Genomic DNA, 16571 nt, shown 5'->3' on the forward strand with positions numbered 1-16571 from the left:
CTCTCCACTCTGTTGGCAGCGTGACGCGGCCATGCTGCGTTACGTGTGTGGCGGCGGTGACAACGGCGGCTGCTCGGGCCTCTGCCTGCGCATCCCCACGGGCCGGAGCTGTGTGTGCGGTACCGGTCTGGTGCCACAGCCGACCGACGCCGGAGCCACCTGCCCCGACCGGCCGGCGAGAATGCTGCTCTACCTGACACTGAACAGGTGAGGGAGGGATGGTCTATTTGATGAACAGTTGGTAAGTGGAAGAGATTTCAGATTGTTGTAGGGTTGAAGAGGTGAAATCGATAATTTTACTTTACAAATAGCCATACGCATTTATTTTGTTGGACCGCTGCCATTCCCATGTTCGGTCACGTGGCGGTGTTGTTACGTCCAGTTGCCCTATGTCCCTTCCCACGCAGAGCATTGTCACGATGTTACCTAATACCTACCGCACTCCCCTTGCAGCGTGGCGCGTGTGTCTCTGGACGTGAGCCAGCCGTGGGACGTGACGTTGCCGGTGACGGACGTCTACAACGCTGCGCATCTCGACTTTGTGGCCGAGGAGAACGCCGTCGTCTATTCGGACCGGCGACTGAATCAGATCAGGTGAGGACTGGGTATGGGAGAGGTGCCCGCCATTGATGTTAGGGGGGTAGGCCTGAGAAGACGTAAAAACTGAACTCTGAGGTTGAACTCGGGTGGACCGAACTTGGTCCCAAATAACAGCTCAGGCGCAACATGTGGGACTAGGTACGGGCGGAGCAGTGTGGTCTCTGAGGGTTCGCATTGGACCAGATCAGATTTAGGAGGTGAGAAAGCGGGCGGGGTGGGGTATAAGAGAGGTAGGTATGTCCGAGCCGAGCAATAGGAGAATGAGGTGGGCCGAGTGTGGCCAAGGAGGGCCCGAGTCCCGAAGAGCCGTTCGATTCACTTTTATGTTGCAAACGTAATGCCGAGTGGTTTCCTTATTTTTTTTAAGTTCAGTCCCGAATCTTTGGAATGCCTGGTTTTAGAGACCAGAAACCACGTAAAGCGGAGTTTGTTGGGCAGCTGGTCTTTGTGCCGCTGAATGAGGGAATTTTGGGCACCCATTATAATTAAAGTCGAAGGTCAAACCTGTCTTCATAGCCGGCCGGAGCTCCGCTCGGCGACTTCATCTAGCCAGTTATGCGATCCCTGCCACTAACTGCAGGCCATCCACGTCCGAAATAAGTAATGAGTGGCACAACCGCTGACCGACCTTTGAAATATTTGTCTTGGCCTTTGCGATACAACAACCCTAGCTGGCTCAAGAGGTCGTCATCTTTTCATTGAGCTTCCGGTGGTAGGGCTACTACAAAATATATTTTTACGTGACATCATGGCAAATGACACTGATATCTGCAGTTAATGCGCATTGTAGGTGCATTGCGCTGTCTTTATTTGGTCATCTTTGCCTTTGCTCCGCAGACTGTAGCTCCATTCGATGTATCTTGGGTTAGCTTATGGGCGCCTTCCCATGCTGTTCAGCCCAAGAAGCGGACGGTGTCGACTCTGGCCACTGATTGGCTGCCGCCGCAGAGGCTCGCTCGCTGATTGGTGCGCCCGGTGCGCGCCAGATGCAGCGCTCGCAGGAACTGCAGTACCTGGCTGCGAGACGGCCGGCACTCGACGTAGGGTCGGCTCTGGAAGCGGGTATGGTGCCGGGTGTAGCTTGGCTGGTCCGCGTCTCGCTTGATGGGTGATCCCGCTGGTGACAGGGATGAAGCCGCTGACATTACCAGCGATCTCGCTGGCACTATTGGTGGCCTCGCCGGCACCACCGCTGACTCTGACGGCACCATCCTCACTGATGACGGCCAGCGGCAGTCAGGACAGCTTGGCCGGCCGGCAGCAGCGGCTCGGAGCGATATGGGACTCCCGCTGGCAGTAGAGATCAGGCAGAGCCAGACGGCCGCCGCTGCCGCCGCCGCCGTCACGTTCAGTGTTGTGTGTTCCATGGCTAACGGCTGTCGGTGCTGGCTCCTAAGGATACGAAGGATGGTCAGATCACCAGGGACCTAAAAGGGTAGCACATTCTTATTTTTCTTTTCTTTTTCTTTAGTTTGCCTTATACGAAACTAATTACAGTACCCTAATTGGCATGCTCGAGATATCTTGCTCGCACAAAAGTTTTCTCTCTTTCCAATTGATAGTAAGTAGCAATTCCAATTATTGCTTACTTTTATAAAATTTCGTATGGAGTTACAGCTCAAAATTTATCCAGTCTTAGAAGTTATCCAACATTTGGAGCGAAAGCTTCTTTTTTTAGAATTCTATAAAATCAAGATTCTTCTCCTCCCCTGTTCCCAAAGCTTGCTGCCGGAGACGGGTTGTCCTCTCTCACCTGTTCTACTGAGTCTCCCGACGATGGCCTGCCTTGCTCTGCTCTCGCCGCTGTGTGCCTGTCGCCTGCTCCCCGTCACCCTTATACCGGCCGGCTCGGTGGGGGTGGCAGCTACAGCCCGGCGTCCAGGCCGGGTGTGGGTGTCTGGTGGACCACGCACAGTGGCGGCTGTCCACTGCACGCCGGCCGACCCCGGGCGAGGGCCATGATAAACGAGCAGCCAGCACCGATCACCGGTTACTGGAGACTGATCGGTTTATTGGGAGTGGTGAGATGGCGATTACAGACAGAGCGCTAATTACCCTGTTTTGGGGTCGCCCGACCTCATTGTTCGTTGGAGCAGAGTTGTTACCAATTTCGTTCTTGATGATTGTTGATAGAAAAAATTGGCGCCATTTGGTAATATTTTTGTACTGATCCAGGCTAGGAGGTCCAGAAGTTTCGATGTTGCGAGATTATCTAACCGCTTAATCGGCGTGTGGCGAGAGCCTGGTTCGTGTCGCTTCGGCGCTCTGTACTTGCCCTGACATGGATGGCCTGCGATTGGTATCAGGCTCGCATTACAAGTCATCTGTTAGCTACCTATACGAACGGACGTCATACATACTGTAACAATGGTTAACGGGAGACATTAGCTTTAAGTTTACGGCAACTTGCGTGTGCCCTGCTTTCATTTACTGTATTGATGGAACCTTTCTGCGACATCAGCCTATCTGTCATGGTCCGTTGCATACTGTTTGACCCACTAATTCCTCCTCCCTTCCACAGGGTGGTGGACATCCGCACGCCGGCCACCACCCCGCCTCGCACGGTGCTCGAGTCGGCCGACGTATGGCCCGAGGGGGTGGCCGTCGACCGGTCGGCTCGGCTGGTGTTCTTCACGGAGGCGCGGGGCCCCAGTGTGTCTGTGGTGGCGCTGAGCGGCTGCTGCCGCCGGCGGCTGATCGCTGACGGCCTCTCCCGGCCCGGCGCCGTGGCGGTGTGGCCCCCGGCCGGCCTGCTGGTCTGGGTCGAGCAGCAGGGACCGCCGCGTATAGAGTCGGCCAGACTGGATGGATCCGAGCGGCGGCGGCTGGTCACCGAGAGGCTGTCGGCGCCCACCGGGCTGGCGCTGGAGGGGGACAGGTCAGTAGAGAGTCACGGCATGGGAGACAGGTCAGTAGAGATTACGGTATGGGAGACAGGTCAGTCGGGGTCACGGCATTTGGGGGAGACAGGTCAGTCGGGAGGTCACGGCACTGGAGGGAGACAGGTCAGTCGCGGTCACGGCACTGGCGGGAGACAGGTCAGTCAGGGTCACGGCGCTGAGGGAGACAAGTTAGATGGGGTTACGGCACGTGTGGTATCACTCGGGATGTGCACGGTTGGGTCATTCGGGAGGTCAAAACATTGGGGGACAGTGGGGTAACATGTCATACGGGACTGGGGATATGTGCTGGGGAGGGGACAGGTCAGACGGAATGTCACGGCACAGTGTGGGTTGCTAGTAACACAGCAATGGAGTCGCAAAAGATGGACAGAAACTGAATAACCGGCTGGGAATAGGTTGTTTCTCGTAATCACTATTTGACAAGCTATCGATGTGTGCCCGCTGAATCTCTAATCGTCTCTATCCGTCCTCCTACCCGCCCTCAGGATGTACTGGGCGGACTCTGAGCTGCACACGCTCGAGTCTGCCGACCTGGCCGGCGGTAACCGGCGGGTGCTCGTCTCCAGCGCCGGACACCCCTTCGGTGTCACCGTGGTGAGTATGGGACATGTCCCTTTGGTGTCATTGGGAGAGTAGTGTGTCACTGGGTTAGAGTATAGGACACCCGTCCGGTATCACTCTATTAACCCGCGCCCAGATGGGGTCTGCCGAGCAACGCGGTCTGATGGGGGGGGGGGCATTTTGGCCCCCCCCCTCAGATCTCGAGAACCACGCAACATAGCGACAAGCGGTAAACGGTGTTGGATAGCCCCAACGGGGAACTACCTTGTGACCCAATTTCATTGACCTCGGTCAAACCGATGACGTCACAGGTCAGGTCAAAGGTCGAATTTTCACCGTTTACAGGCATTTCAAGAAATGCGTTGTAAAATCGTGTAAAATGCATTTCATTGAAAATCATCGATGGGGAAATGTTCTTCAAACACATATTTTGCTATTTGAGGTCACTGATACCAGGTCAGGTCACAGAGGTCAGGTCACTGGGGGGTCACAATATGAAAGTGTCGTGTGATACATGTTTTATGGTCCATTTTACATGACAAATGCGATTATGTGGGTCAGACAGACTTTAGGGCCAGCTTAGGTCACGTTTTGGTCAAGGTCAGGTCAAGGTCAGGTCAAGGTCAGGTCAACTTAGGTCAAATTTCAAAGTTGATATTTTTGCATAAAATGGGTATCGATTCGATGCAGCTCGTCACGGGGAGTTCAATTGTGGTCTCCGTTTTGCGCTACGAGTTCTAGAATTGCTAAAAATTGAGTTCAAAAATTTGACGTCATCAATTTTTAACAGTTTTTTTCGCTATAACTTGGCCAAAAAAAGAGGTATCGATCTAAAATTTGGTATGTATATCGAAGAGCGCAGGGACTATCACATATATTCCGGTTTTTTCGAAATTCGAAAAATTTTGGAAATTTTTTGAGTTTTTCTAAAAAAATCAATTTTTTTTTATTTTTGGGGGTCAAAATCCAAAAATTTCGAAAATCCGAGATTGCAGTTTTGTAGCGCCGTCTTTTCTCTACACAACCACATAAAGAACTTTAAAATTGCTTGTTAACTGTAGAATTGGTGAGGGTTTCAAGATGTCATGTTTTTTGCTCATTTTTACTCGAACATGACCTCAGTTTGACCTCAATAACTCCTGACCTGAGGTGACCTGTGACTTGAAATTTTGTGTGAAGGTGTCAAATTGATGTCCGGTAAGGTACCCAAAATTTGGCGGCGCTGCGCGCCGCCGTTTTCTCGCTATTTAAGAAAAACCACAGGGGGGGGGGCCAAAATGGCCCCCCCCCCATCAGGGCGCGGGTTAATGTGGTCAAAAGATGGCACCGCTCAGTGTCCAGCGTTAGTGTTCATTTTTGGAACGTCGATCGAAAACCATTTATCTAGGTCCGCTCCGTAAGTCATTAGCATATACCAGTTATGCCAGACGTGCGATGCATAAACCACTTTATCTTCAAAACTTTGTAATAAATGGTTATATTGGTGATCACGTGTGTCCCCGTTAATGCCTTATGTCTGAGCCGCTCTCGTTTTGTCCCCCAGATGGGCGACTGGTTGTACTGGAGTGACTGGGGCACCCATTAGTGTCTGACGGGCTCTCGTTTGTCCCCAGATGGGTGACTGGCTGTACTGGAGTGACTGGGGCACACACAGTCTAGAGCGGGTCGGGAAGGTGGACGGCAGCCAGCGGGGCACCGTCAGGGACAGTAAGTCATCGCTGGGTCGGAATCAGGGGAATGACGTGGCGAGTCACGACTAAACGGGTGTTTATATCGAGTGTTTAGGATCGTATGTTGCACAAAGCCGTACCTAGATATTTCTTTTAATTTGCCGTAATTGATATCACTGATTACTAGCCGAATATAAGGCCTGTGTGGCCCATGTAGTTCAGGTAACCTTGTCCTGCAGTGCTGATGCAGAACGTCTGCCTTCTCTGTTGAAGCTGGGTCGGCCCCTTGCCTGGCTCCCTCTTCTCGTCTGAGCTCTGATCTGACCCCTCACCCCTCCTCACAGAGCTGGAGCGCATAATGGACGTGGTGGCTGTATCTACTGGTCGACCGGCCGGCTCCACCCCCTGTGCCCAGGAGAACGGCGGCTGCTCACACCTGTGTCTGTACCGCGGCGGAGGGAACCTGGTGTGCGCCTGCCCGGACACACCGGACGGTCGGGCGTGCGACACCACACCGCACTATCAGGTGAGTTACATCCAATTCACCACTCCACGCTATTCGGTGAGGTACGCTACCATCACACCGCACTTTCACGTGAAATACGGTCTGTCGCATTCTCACCAATGGTGAGAATGGTGAGTCACCTCATCACAGAGAGGTGGGAATAGTGAGGAGTGGTGAGTCACCACTCTTCACTATTCAATGATCCCTATACGAGGTTTACTTTTTAATCTGCTTTGTCGCTAGCAGGCGTCTTTTTTAGAACAGAACGGACGCTCGACTGCATAGCCACGGTGGCTCGTCTTCTCGTAAGCTCCCTGTCAAATTTGAGAAAAGGTCCTACCGTCGTGCAATGTGAACAAATGCTCGGAACTGTTGCAGCTATTGACACGACTCCGCTAGTCTGTCCCTTGCAATGCGGACATGCGACCCCATCACACCCTTTCATTCTAAAGCGTCATTCACATTGCATTGTCTCTCTGTCTCGCGTCATACACCCGCTCACCCCTCCCTTCCCCCGTCCCGCAGAGCCAGCCGAGCACCGCCGCCGGTCTGAGCGGGGTCAGCACGGCGCTGCTGGCCGCCGGCGGGCTGCTGCTGCTGCTGCTCGCCGTACTGCTGGCCGTGCTCTTCAGACGCTCACGGATGGCGCAGCGTGCCCCGGACCGAGAGGCCACCCTGACCTTCAGCAACCCCACGTACAACTCGTCGGCGTCTGACTTCAGCAGCGAGAAACGCTTCTCGTGGAGGAAGGCCAAATATGACAGGTCCCAGGTGAGGAGACAATGTAGGTCTTGAACGGAAAGACTAGCTGTATATCAGGGCCCTGTTTCACCGGTGATAGCAGCACGCTGCTTTTACACGTGTCAAATTGGGTTTCCATGGAAACATCAACAGGCCCATTGCTCCAACACTACCGCAAGTGTGACGTCAGCTCGCGCAATTTGATAGTAGCGTGGTAGCAGCGTCCCGTGAAACACCGCCCAGGCTGGTGGACTGGGTAACTGATCGATCAAATCGAGGGGTAAATGGCCTTGGCATATCCCATAATCGAGGGCATGGGATATGCTTGGATTGTAAACAGCATGCCTTGGTGTCTAAATACACTGTATTTTTTAATGCATGCATTTTACAAGTAATTATTAGGTATGTTCTTCATAACCTTGTGCTCATATCAGTAATTACATTCAAAAGAAAATACAGATTAATATATTTCGACTTGCGCCTTCATCAGAATATGAGAACGATATTCATCAGAATATGAGTTCTCATATTCTGATGAAGGCGCAAGTCGAATTATATTAATCTGTATTTTTCTTTTGAATATTATTACTAATATGAGCATAAGGTTATTAATAACATAACTACAGGGTGTTCCAAAAAAGTGAGCCCCCCAACTAAGATCGACTGTACCTCTGCAATAGGGTGTGTCACTAATCGCAATGCAAGGTGCTCCATCGATTTTATTGTGCTCCACTCATGTGGAAAGGGCGTGGCATTGTTAATTTCCCGCAAATTTTAACCCCCAGGCGGCGCCGAGCGAGAGAAGTTTGCCCTATCTCACAACATAGGCGACCCTAGCGCCCCTGGCGGCTGTTTGCTAAACTAACAGGCCGTTGACTGTATGGGCTTATCCCTGCTTTCTGTAAGCGCGTCTAGGGACAAATAATAGTATGGGCAGATTGCAGAGAGTGCAAGCTAATGACGAATACCTATAATGAATACAATATATTGTCACAGGGGCCCAGGAACATTCTGCCGTGCAAAGTAAAAGAAGCGTAACTCACTTTTTACGATTTTTCAGGAAAGCCGATTTACTGTTTGGAGACATTGTCGCTAAAGTATCATTCCAATATGGGAATTGCATACATCATTGAAATCGCTGAGAAACGGAGATATTTGTGGTATGCAGTAACGTTCCAACAATGGTTTAAGTTAAATGTAAATTGGCAAAAGGTTTTTTTCCTTTCACTTTTTGGGCGAACCGCTTGTACCGCCAAAAGGATGAAAAGCGTAACTCCAAACAGCGCCATGGTAAAAAAGCGTAACTCATTACTGCGCCAGGCGATGCTGTCAAAAAGAGCGTAACTCGCAAGTTACGCTCTTCTTATCTGAAAAAGGGAGCTTTTTTTCATTATGCGCTTATTTTGTACAAGGTGAATGCTTTATACCATACTATTTTATGGACCTCGCACGTCCGAAATAACAGCGAAAGCAGCCATCAGACCCATCAAAACATTGTCAATGAGAAATCCGACGAGGATAATCGGTTACCAATACGCCCACCACGAAGCATATTGCCCGTGAGTAGCTGTGTGTTAAAAGCGCAAGTTTAAACCAGACGCCACCGACTCTTCTGTCTCCTGAGGCTATCGCTACAAGCTTGGCACTAGATTTACCGAAAAAGCGGCCGGCGATCGCAGCTCGCAGTGGTCTTAGCCTACATATCTACCCGGTCAGATTCCTGATGCCCAGTTTCACCGACTGCTTTGGCCTTTGATGGCTTCTCCGAAGTAACTTATGTAGTCGCTAATGATAGGACGTAGAGCGGCGATAATCAAGTAAGCCTAAGTTTGTTTCATCTCTTAAGGGTTGTTCTTTGGGTCTTGGGGCGTCTTGTCAAAGGCAGCCTTCACCAGGAGGCACAAAGTCGTTTCTTCGCACGACTTCGTTACAAAAAGGTCTTCTTCGACTTCTTCACAAAGACGTTTTTTTTTTGTTGGGTTAGGCTTTTTCGGTTTGACAAGACCATTGCAGAGCCGGAAGGATGATAGGAATTAGGGGGAGACATTGGTCTGGACAGACACCCTAGAGAGTCGCCGGGGCTGAGCCCGTCCGAATGGACAGGCCGACCAGCCCCCCAAGCACTCTCTGCACCCGGCTACGGGGTGCGCTCCCTCAGGAGCAGCGGTGCCGCTCCAAGGGAGCAGCCCCCATGAGATATACATAGGTGCCTGTCCGGCCCGGAGTGGGGGTTGCGGCGTGGAGGAGAAGGATTTCAGTTTCCTGAGGATAGAAGCACGGAACGGTGACAAAGACGTCGAGCGAAGATTGCTTTTATCCCCCTCCCCCCCCCCGGTACTTGGATGACCCTGAAGTCCTTCGTCAGAGTATGGAATCTTAGCTGGCAACCCCAGTTTTGTTTCGCTCCCCTATCATCGAAATGGAAGAAGTCGTCATCTTTAAGGATATTCAGTTTTCGTCTGTTTTCTTCAATCATCCTAACAAAACCTCCGAAGCTATCCACTACAGTTTCTTTTACGGACACTCATTTGGACAACTGATGCGGGCAGCGCGTTTACTGAAACGCAGCTGTCACAGGCGGACGTCACCGGGTACGATGCCTTTGGCGAGTGCGATAACAGCATCACCGCTTCTGGAGAAGGACGCTGAGTCGCTGGCCTGTTGCTGTGGCGCTGAGGCCAACTCTTTGAGCGGCATATCTTCTGGGACAGCCAGGGCACTGTTTGCATGGAGGTAGTATTTCGTGGTCCTCCCAGCCGGCCACACGAGGTCTATACTACCTCAATGCAAGCAGTGCCCTGGCTGTCCCAGAAGATATGCCGCTCAGGGAGTTGGCCTCAGCGCCACAGCAACAGGCCAGCGACTCAGCGTCACTCGTGGCTGCCGCGATGTCGGCCGAGAGATGCTGGCTACTCCCAACCTGCATGGCCCCGCGATGACGCATTTACCACGAATCGAGCCCGCGCTAGCCGCCTCTCTGCGCCCTGGTAGTCCCGCGCGGAGAACACCATCGACTGGACGATCCCCCCCCCCACACACACACACATACACGACCCCGGCTGCCTCCGTAGTGAGTCCGCGGCGAACCTGTGAGCGTCCACAGAGGAACGACTCCGCAACATCCGAGGAGCGGACTACGTTACATGTGTCTCGTATAGGAAGATGACTTGGTGTGGGGGGGGGGGGACGGAATCCGCGAAGGTGGAAGATCTTCTCTGATCTTCCTTTCGGACAGAGGAGAAGGAATGACGGTAAGGGTTGCGGCGGGCTCCCTCTGCTCCATAACCAGGGCCGAGCTCTCAAGACGGCGCTTGATGACATCAGCAGGGTCGATCATAACCATGACCAAGGCCCAAGACCAGCGCTTCTGCCTCATCTGGACCGACTTCTACGCGGCGCTGCACACCGTGGACAGTGGCTTAGCGGCAAGGACTGCCGTCCGAGCCACCCGCGGAGAATGGCGAGCGGACTGGTCGGCAGGCGGGTATAGCTCCATCTACAACGACGGCTCACTACCAGCGCCTGCCAGGGCGGACAACAGGGAGGTAACGGTGGACGTCCACCAGCTTCGGGCGGAACACTGCAATGTAGCAGCCCAGTACCTTCACCGGACAGGCGGGCCGACGGGGCGTGGCTGCCGTGGCCGCCGGGTATAACAACTAGCACCAGAGCAAAACGTTTCCCGGGCGCTGATCTGGGCCGATGGGCCACCGATCTACCTGCTGGAGGACTTGTCGCACGACGAGGGCCCAATCGATCAGGCCTGACAGCAGGGGCTGGCATGTCCATCTTCAGTGGGTGCCATCGCTCTGAGATCCTAATGGCAGCGAGACAGTCGACAGCATCGCCGAGGAAGCCAGCGCCCTCAACCCAAACACCCAGTGGACTTTGAGGCAATCCACCGAGCCTCTGCCAGAGTGACAACTGACGACAGCCCGCTCCCTCCAGGCCTGGTCGACCGGATGAAACCGTCGGGTGGTGGGCTCGCCGCAATCCCCAGCCGTTACCGGCGGCGAGTGGGCGGCCGCGCTGTGCGTTCATGAGTCCTGAGCCGGCCACGGGACCGGCTGTACCCAATGCCCACGGTGGGTCGGCTGCCACCCTCCCTCCTCCCCGGTTGGCGAAGTGCGAACAGTCTGATGGGCGGCTCTGCGGATCTTCCCGGTTGCCGAGAGGAAGCTAACATCGGGATACCCCATACCATGATATGGAATACCCCACGTCCCATACCATGGCGCTGCTCCGCACTGTTGCCCACACGAGAGCGGTGTGGCTTCTTGCCATTGCTATGAATGGCAAGTTGGGACAAAGGGCATTGATTAAATATGCTTTGATAAAACCGGTAACTCAACAACATTTTCCATAATTCCATGCAAGAAAAGCGTAACTCCTGAGTTACGCTTTTTATCGTCCATTATTATGAGTTACGCTTTTCTTCTTTTGTAAAGTTAGCTCACTTGAGAAGATACGCTTCTTCATAAAAATAAACTTTAAAATAACTTAAAATATATTCAGCATTTAAGTCTGTAAATTGGTATATAGATTCCCTATTCGATTCTCCGTCGAACGATACCATTATCTCAAAATGGCCAAAAAGTGAGTTACGCTTGTTTTGGTTTGGACGGCAGCATTCTTCAAGTTGGGGTGCAAGCCCAAAATACCTGACATGACGCATATGAAATAGTAGCGTAGTCAGGGGGTCCCAGGAGGCACGTGCCATCTAGTCCCCCCCTATCGCATTCAGAGGACCCCTCGGGTCGGAGGGGCTCTGTGGCACCAGTTTACCGCTCAGGGTCTATGCTGGCCATATTTCGATTCAGAAAGAATAGGGCTCGTAACAGCACCTCGTGAGTCCAAAGAAGCCTCACTAAATTGTCCATGAGGGTTACACGCCGGCTTCTGAAGGCTACTGGCGGCCTCTGAGGGCCCTTTACCGGCCTCTTATGGCCGCTAGCGTGCCTCTGAGAGTCCTTGCCGGCCCAAGAGGGGCCATATCTAGGGCCTTACGCCAACCTGTAATCAGTAATCGCCTCACACCAATGTCTCAGACGGCCCCATTACGACGACTGTGAGACTGAGGGCCCTCACTGGTGCTTCTGAGAGCCCACCCGGCCATAAAGACCCCTGCGGTACCAACTGACCTCTGAGGGTCCACGCTGACTATATTTCAGCTGAGAAAGACCTCACAGGTCTCGTAAGAGCACCTCATGAGCCCCTAAGTAGCCACACTAAGATCTCCGTCAGGGTCTACGCCGGCTTCTGAGGATCCCATAACGGAGACCGTGAGGGCCCTCAGCAGGGCCTCTGAGGGTTCACAACCAGCACCTCTGAGAGACCCACACCAGTGGTTCTAAGGGCCCATAAGGACACCACTGAGGGTCCCCCAAGCCAGTGCCACACCATTTATGCAACCCTATATTGGTGGCTCTGAGGTACCCACACCTGCGCCTGTGAGGGTTCGGCAAAAGCATATCTGACGGCCACCTACCTGCAACTCTGAGGGCCCTACATCAGAGACTGAGGGCCGCACTAGCGTCTCAGAGTACCTTGTCGGTATCTAAGGACCCCACAAGGCTTCTGAAGATGCCGCCGGCCTCTGTGGGCCCCTTGCCGGTCTGAGGTCCCCCTCCCCGGTCGTTGAGGGCCCCCTGCCGACTTTTAAAGGGTTCGCACCAGCAGCTCTAAGGGCCACACACCCACATGTAACGGACCCACACCAGTGTCTCTGAGGGTCCACAACGGCGTCTGTATTCTGTGAGGACCCTCACCGGTGCTTATGAGGGATTCACACTAGCACCTCTGAGGGGCCACACGGGCGTATGTGAGGACCCCACACCAGTGCCTCTAAAGGCCCCTAATTGGAGGCTCTGAAGGCCCTGCATCGGTGATACTGAGGGTCCTACCAAAGGCACAATACAAACCATTAGTCTCCTTCTGAGTCCCACACGCCGCCCTCCCACCATAGGCGGCGGAACGGGGAGGGCACCGGGGCACCGTGCCCCCTCTGATTTGGGCATTTTAACATTAGCCCTATGGGCGTTGCATGGAAAGAATGGGACCAAAAGTCGCCATGCCCCCCCCCCCTCCACTTAATTGAAGGTGTTCCGCCGCTACTGCCTCCCACCGGAGCGAGTAAACCTGTATCAATCAACGACTTTACCACCGTTGTACGTCATAATGTTCTCATCACGCCAAATCAAATACCATCCGGAACCAAAATAGTCCAGTATAAAATCTGATTATTCTGACCTACCAAAGTTATGATCAAGTTCAGATAAAATCAAAGTGGGATGATAATAGCAGGTGTTCTTAAATCGATGCCGAGTCAGCAGAAACCATTCACTTCACATGCAAGAGAAATACCTCGTGCTGATGTTTATATAAAAACAGACATGTAGGTCCATAAAAGTGAGCAGAGATCCTTCATCGTTGCATCAATGTTGAGGGGGCGGCGCCCACTCGGCTCTCAAGTTGGAGGGGGGGGGGGCAAGCGCCCCCACTGCCCCCCCCTGTTCCCCGGGGTCTATGCAGTGAACGACGCTACAAAAAAAAAACATGTGACACCTAATAGCAGGCACTATAAACATGCGCTCGTACGTATCCCGTCAGACCAGGACGGGGATCGGGGGTAGTACTATGCAATATACATTAACACAGAACTATTTCCTGCTTTAAGATGCATAACATCACATTTTCACCAACATTCTGAGTGCCAGACAAGCCAACAGCAAGGCGTCATTTCGGTAAAATGCATTTAATGATGATCGTAAGCTCACAAAGCATATAGCGGGCGTGTTAGTTCAAAACATTGCCGCTAGGGGCGCTGAGGTCGCTAATGCTGAGAGATAGGCCAAAGTGTCGGCGGTCGGCGCCGCATGGGTGTTAATATTTGGGGGAAATAAAAAATGTCACACGGTTTCTACGTGTCTGGGGCACGATAAAATCAGTGGAGCACCATGTTTTGCGAAAAAAGTGCCCAAAATGACACACCCTATCCTACAGCTTTGGGAAGCCACTCAGTAGAAAGAGCAATCAAATTCCATCCAGATAGACCGTAATTCCGTTACATATCTTACACAACACGGCCAGAATTGTGAAAAGTACAATTCAACACCAAATTCTTGGTGAAACATTTAACGGTATCGGATATGGTTGAAAGTTCTTCGCATCTGACTGCATATTTCAGTTCACGTGCTTTTATTCATTCTTCGCACATGAACTTTTATCATGAAAATTGAACACTGAATGGATGACCTAGTTCAACCAGTATTTTGACCACTCCGATATCGGTCATGCGTTGCCGTCAGCAATAGGTACACGTTTACCGCCGTCGCCGTGTTTCACCCGATCTGGGCCTCGTTTCATAAAAGGAATTACTTACGGCGTTCCGTCAATTATGCCAGATTTGGCGTATTTGATGCCAATTCGGTTTCATAAAGCCGGAGACCGGAGTAATTCACGCCATCGAAATTACGGAGCTTCATTTACGGCAAATGTTCGAATCCGGACCAATTGATGCCATTTGGGTTTCATAAAACGACGTAATTAACGCCAAATATTTTATCAAGTTCTTGATATCAGTGGTGTAAACTACGCACAAAAATGTTGCGTGAATTTAAATTAATGTGAAGATTCGAAGATAATTTTTAATATAGGTATGTTATAATGTTGAGCCCGGTGAGGAAGAAAGAAGAGCCAAAATGAGAAAAAGAAACTGCAAATCTTCTGTACCAGTCGCTTTTTGTGGCAGCTATCGGAATTTTGTTTATTCGCCGCGCCGCGCCACTTTCGTAGCAAGGCACTTCTGCTTAGCTGGCTTTCTGCTGTTTTTAATATATTGATTTAATAAAGGATGGTCATCAATATCAATTTTGTTTTTTCATAAATAATTTTTAAGATTAAAATTCAACATAATTGTTTTATAATTTCTCGTAAAAAATTAGTGTTGACACGAAATTGTAATTTGTAGGACACTTGATAAATTACGGTAACTACGCAAATGTGCTTAGTTACGGGCATATTTACGTCTGGACAACGAGTTGCGGGGAAAAGTGATGATTTTGTTGCAGTTTTAGGAGCCGGTGATTAGGCTGGATTTTTGGGTTACTATTTCGTTCCGATTCATGTATTTCATAGTGTTTGGCTTTTGAATATTTTAGTTCTTTCAGATAAATATTACTTGCCTTACAACTTTTGTAAAAACGTTTTATTTTTTTTATAAGCCGACGTTCAGAGTCCTAAAAATACATCAGCACTACAATCATCGTAAACAAACAAATGGAGAGCACCACTTGGCTCTGTTCCAAGGCCATTTCTTAGTTTATCTGGTGGTTTTCTTACTCTTGTACGTCGTTCTGTTGGATGAGGATTATCAATAGACAGGTGTGACATATTATAGTGCATGTATGGCCTAAACTTTTGAATTCATTTTAAAAGGGAAAAAACGCAAGAAATTACCCAACGTTTCGCATTTATTGCTTAGTCATGGGTCTTCGAGTGCGATTGATCGCACTCGAAGACCCATGACTAAGCAATAAATGCGAAACGTTGGGTAATTTCTTGCGTTTTTTCCCTTTTAAAATGAATTCAAAAGTTTAGGCCATACATGCACTATAAAAGTTCTGTTGGATGTTTTGAATCCCTTAAGATTGACTTATATCATACTTAAGAAGCATGTTGACTGAAAACAATCCGAAGTATCCAGGAGGCTGACAGAGGTCCTGACTCCTGAGCAATATCAATATGTACTTGCACTTGATGTACTTGATGTGCAGGTAAAGAGGACTAATAAGCCCTGTTATATCAAGTTGTTATCATAGTTGATATCAAGTTGATATCAAGTTGAACAAGTTATGAAATTTTGGTTGATAAACGCAAGTTGATCGGGCTCATATATAAGCAAGAAAAAGTAAAATTAAAAGAGCTTATTGGCCGAAAACAAGCTATAATATTGCAGACCTTGGAGCAATACTGAAGATCACACTGAGCAGGATCATGCCAGAAAATGTTGACTGATGAGCGCATATTGATGTATTGGTATGAATATTGAATGATAACTTACAACAGCAAGATAAATTAGTGCTAACTATCAAGTTAAAAATCAAGAATGAATGGACTTGGGCAGTTTTACTATGCTTAGATGCTATGCAGATTGTAATGTGCATCAGGTACTCAGTGTCTGGCAAATGAAACATGCGATCATCATTCCATTGCTACTGGAGGAGAAAGCTTGGATCACTAAATCCACTTTATGTTTATTTTGATGTTAATCATCACTGTATTTCTTGAAAAAAGGATTGTAGTAAAATTGTCAATGTGACAATCCACGCAACAATGTGATCATATAATGTGCTCATAGTCATTCGTGATGGTGATTATTGGTCCAATACGAGTATACAATGGCAAAGCTCTCAGTCTCAGCGTTTCTTCCTGTGGATGGCCAGCAGTGACTCAGAGCTTAGAAGTATTAGATTTAGTTTTCTTCACAGGGCTGGGATAAAAAGTACTGAGGGTAATCTTCCACCAAGGAACTCTACTTTGACATGGTATGAGATGTAGGCACAAGTAGGTAGGTGCTTAGTTCCTATAGTC

The 16571-nt window shown here is 50.4% G+C and overlaps 1 protein-coding gene across 1 annotated transcript in view; it reads left to right on the forward strand.

Moving 5' to 3' along the window:
• LOC122367715 (low-density lipoprotein receptor-related protein 4-like) overlaps window positions 1-16571 on the forward strand; it is a 65646-nt gene that overhangs the window by 34582 nt on the left and 14493 nt on the right. The window contains exons 25-31 of the mRNA XM_043341064.1: window positions 20-207; window positions 454-594; window positions 3122-3478; window positions 3989-4097; window positions 5678-5771; window positions 6079-6260; window positions 6765-7010. Coding sequence (XP_043196999.1) covers window positions 20-207; window positions 454-594; window positions 3122-3478; window positions 3989-4097; window positions 5678-5771; window positions 6079-6260; window positions 6765-7010 — 1317 coding nt within the window. The remainder of the gene's footprint in view (window positions 1-19; window positions 208-453; window positions 595-3121; window positions 3479-3988; window positions 4098-5677; window positions 5772-6078; window positions 6261-6764; window positions 7011-16571) is intronic.

Source organism: Amphibalanus amphitrite, unplaced genomic scaffold (genome assembly GCF_019059575.1).
Source record: "Amphibalanus amphitrite isolate SeventyFive unplaced genomic scaffold, NRLGWU_Aamphi_draft 000891F_arrow, whole genome shotgun sequence".
NCBI lineage: Eukaryota > Metazoa > Arthropoda > Thecostraca > Balanomorpha > Balanidae > Amphibalanus > Amphibalanus amphitrite.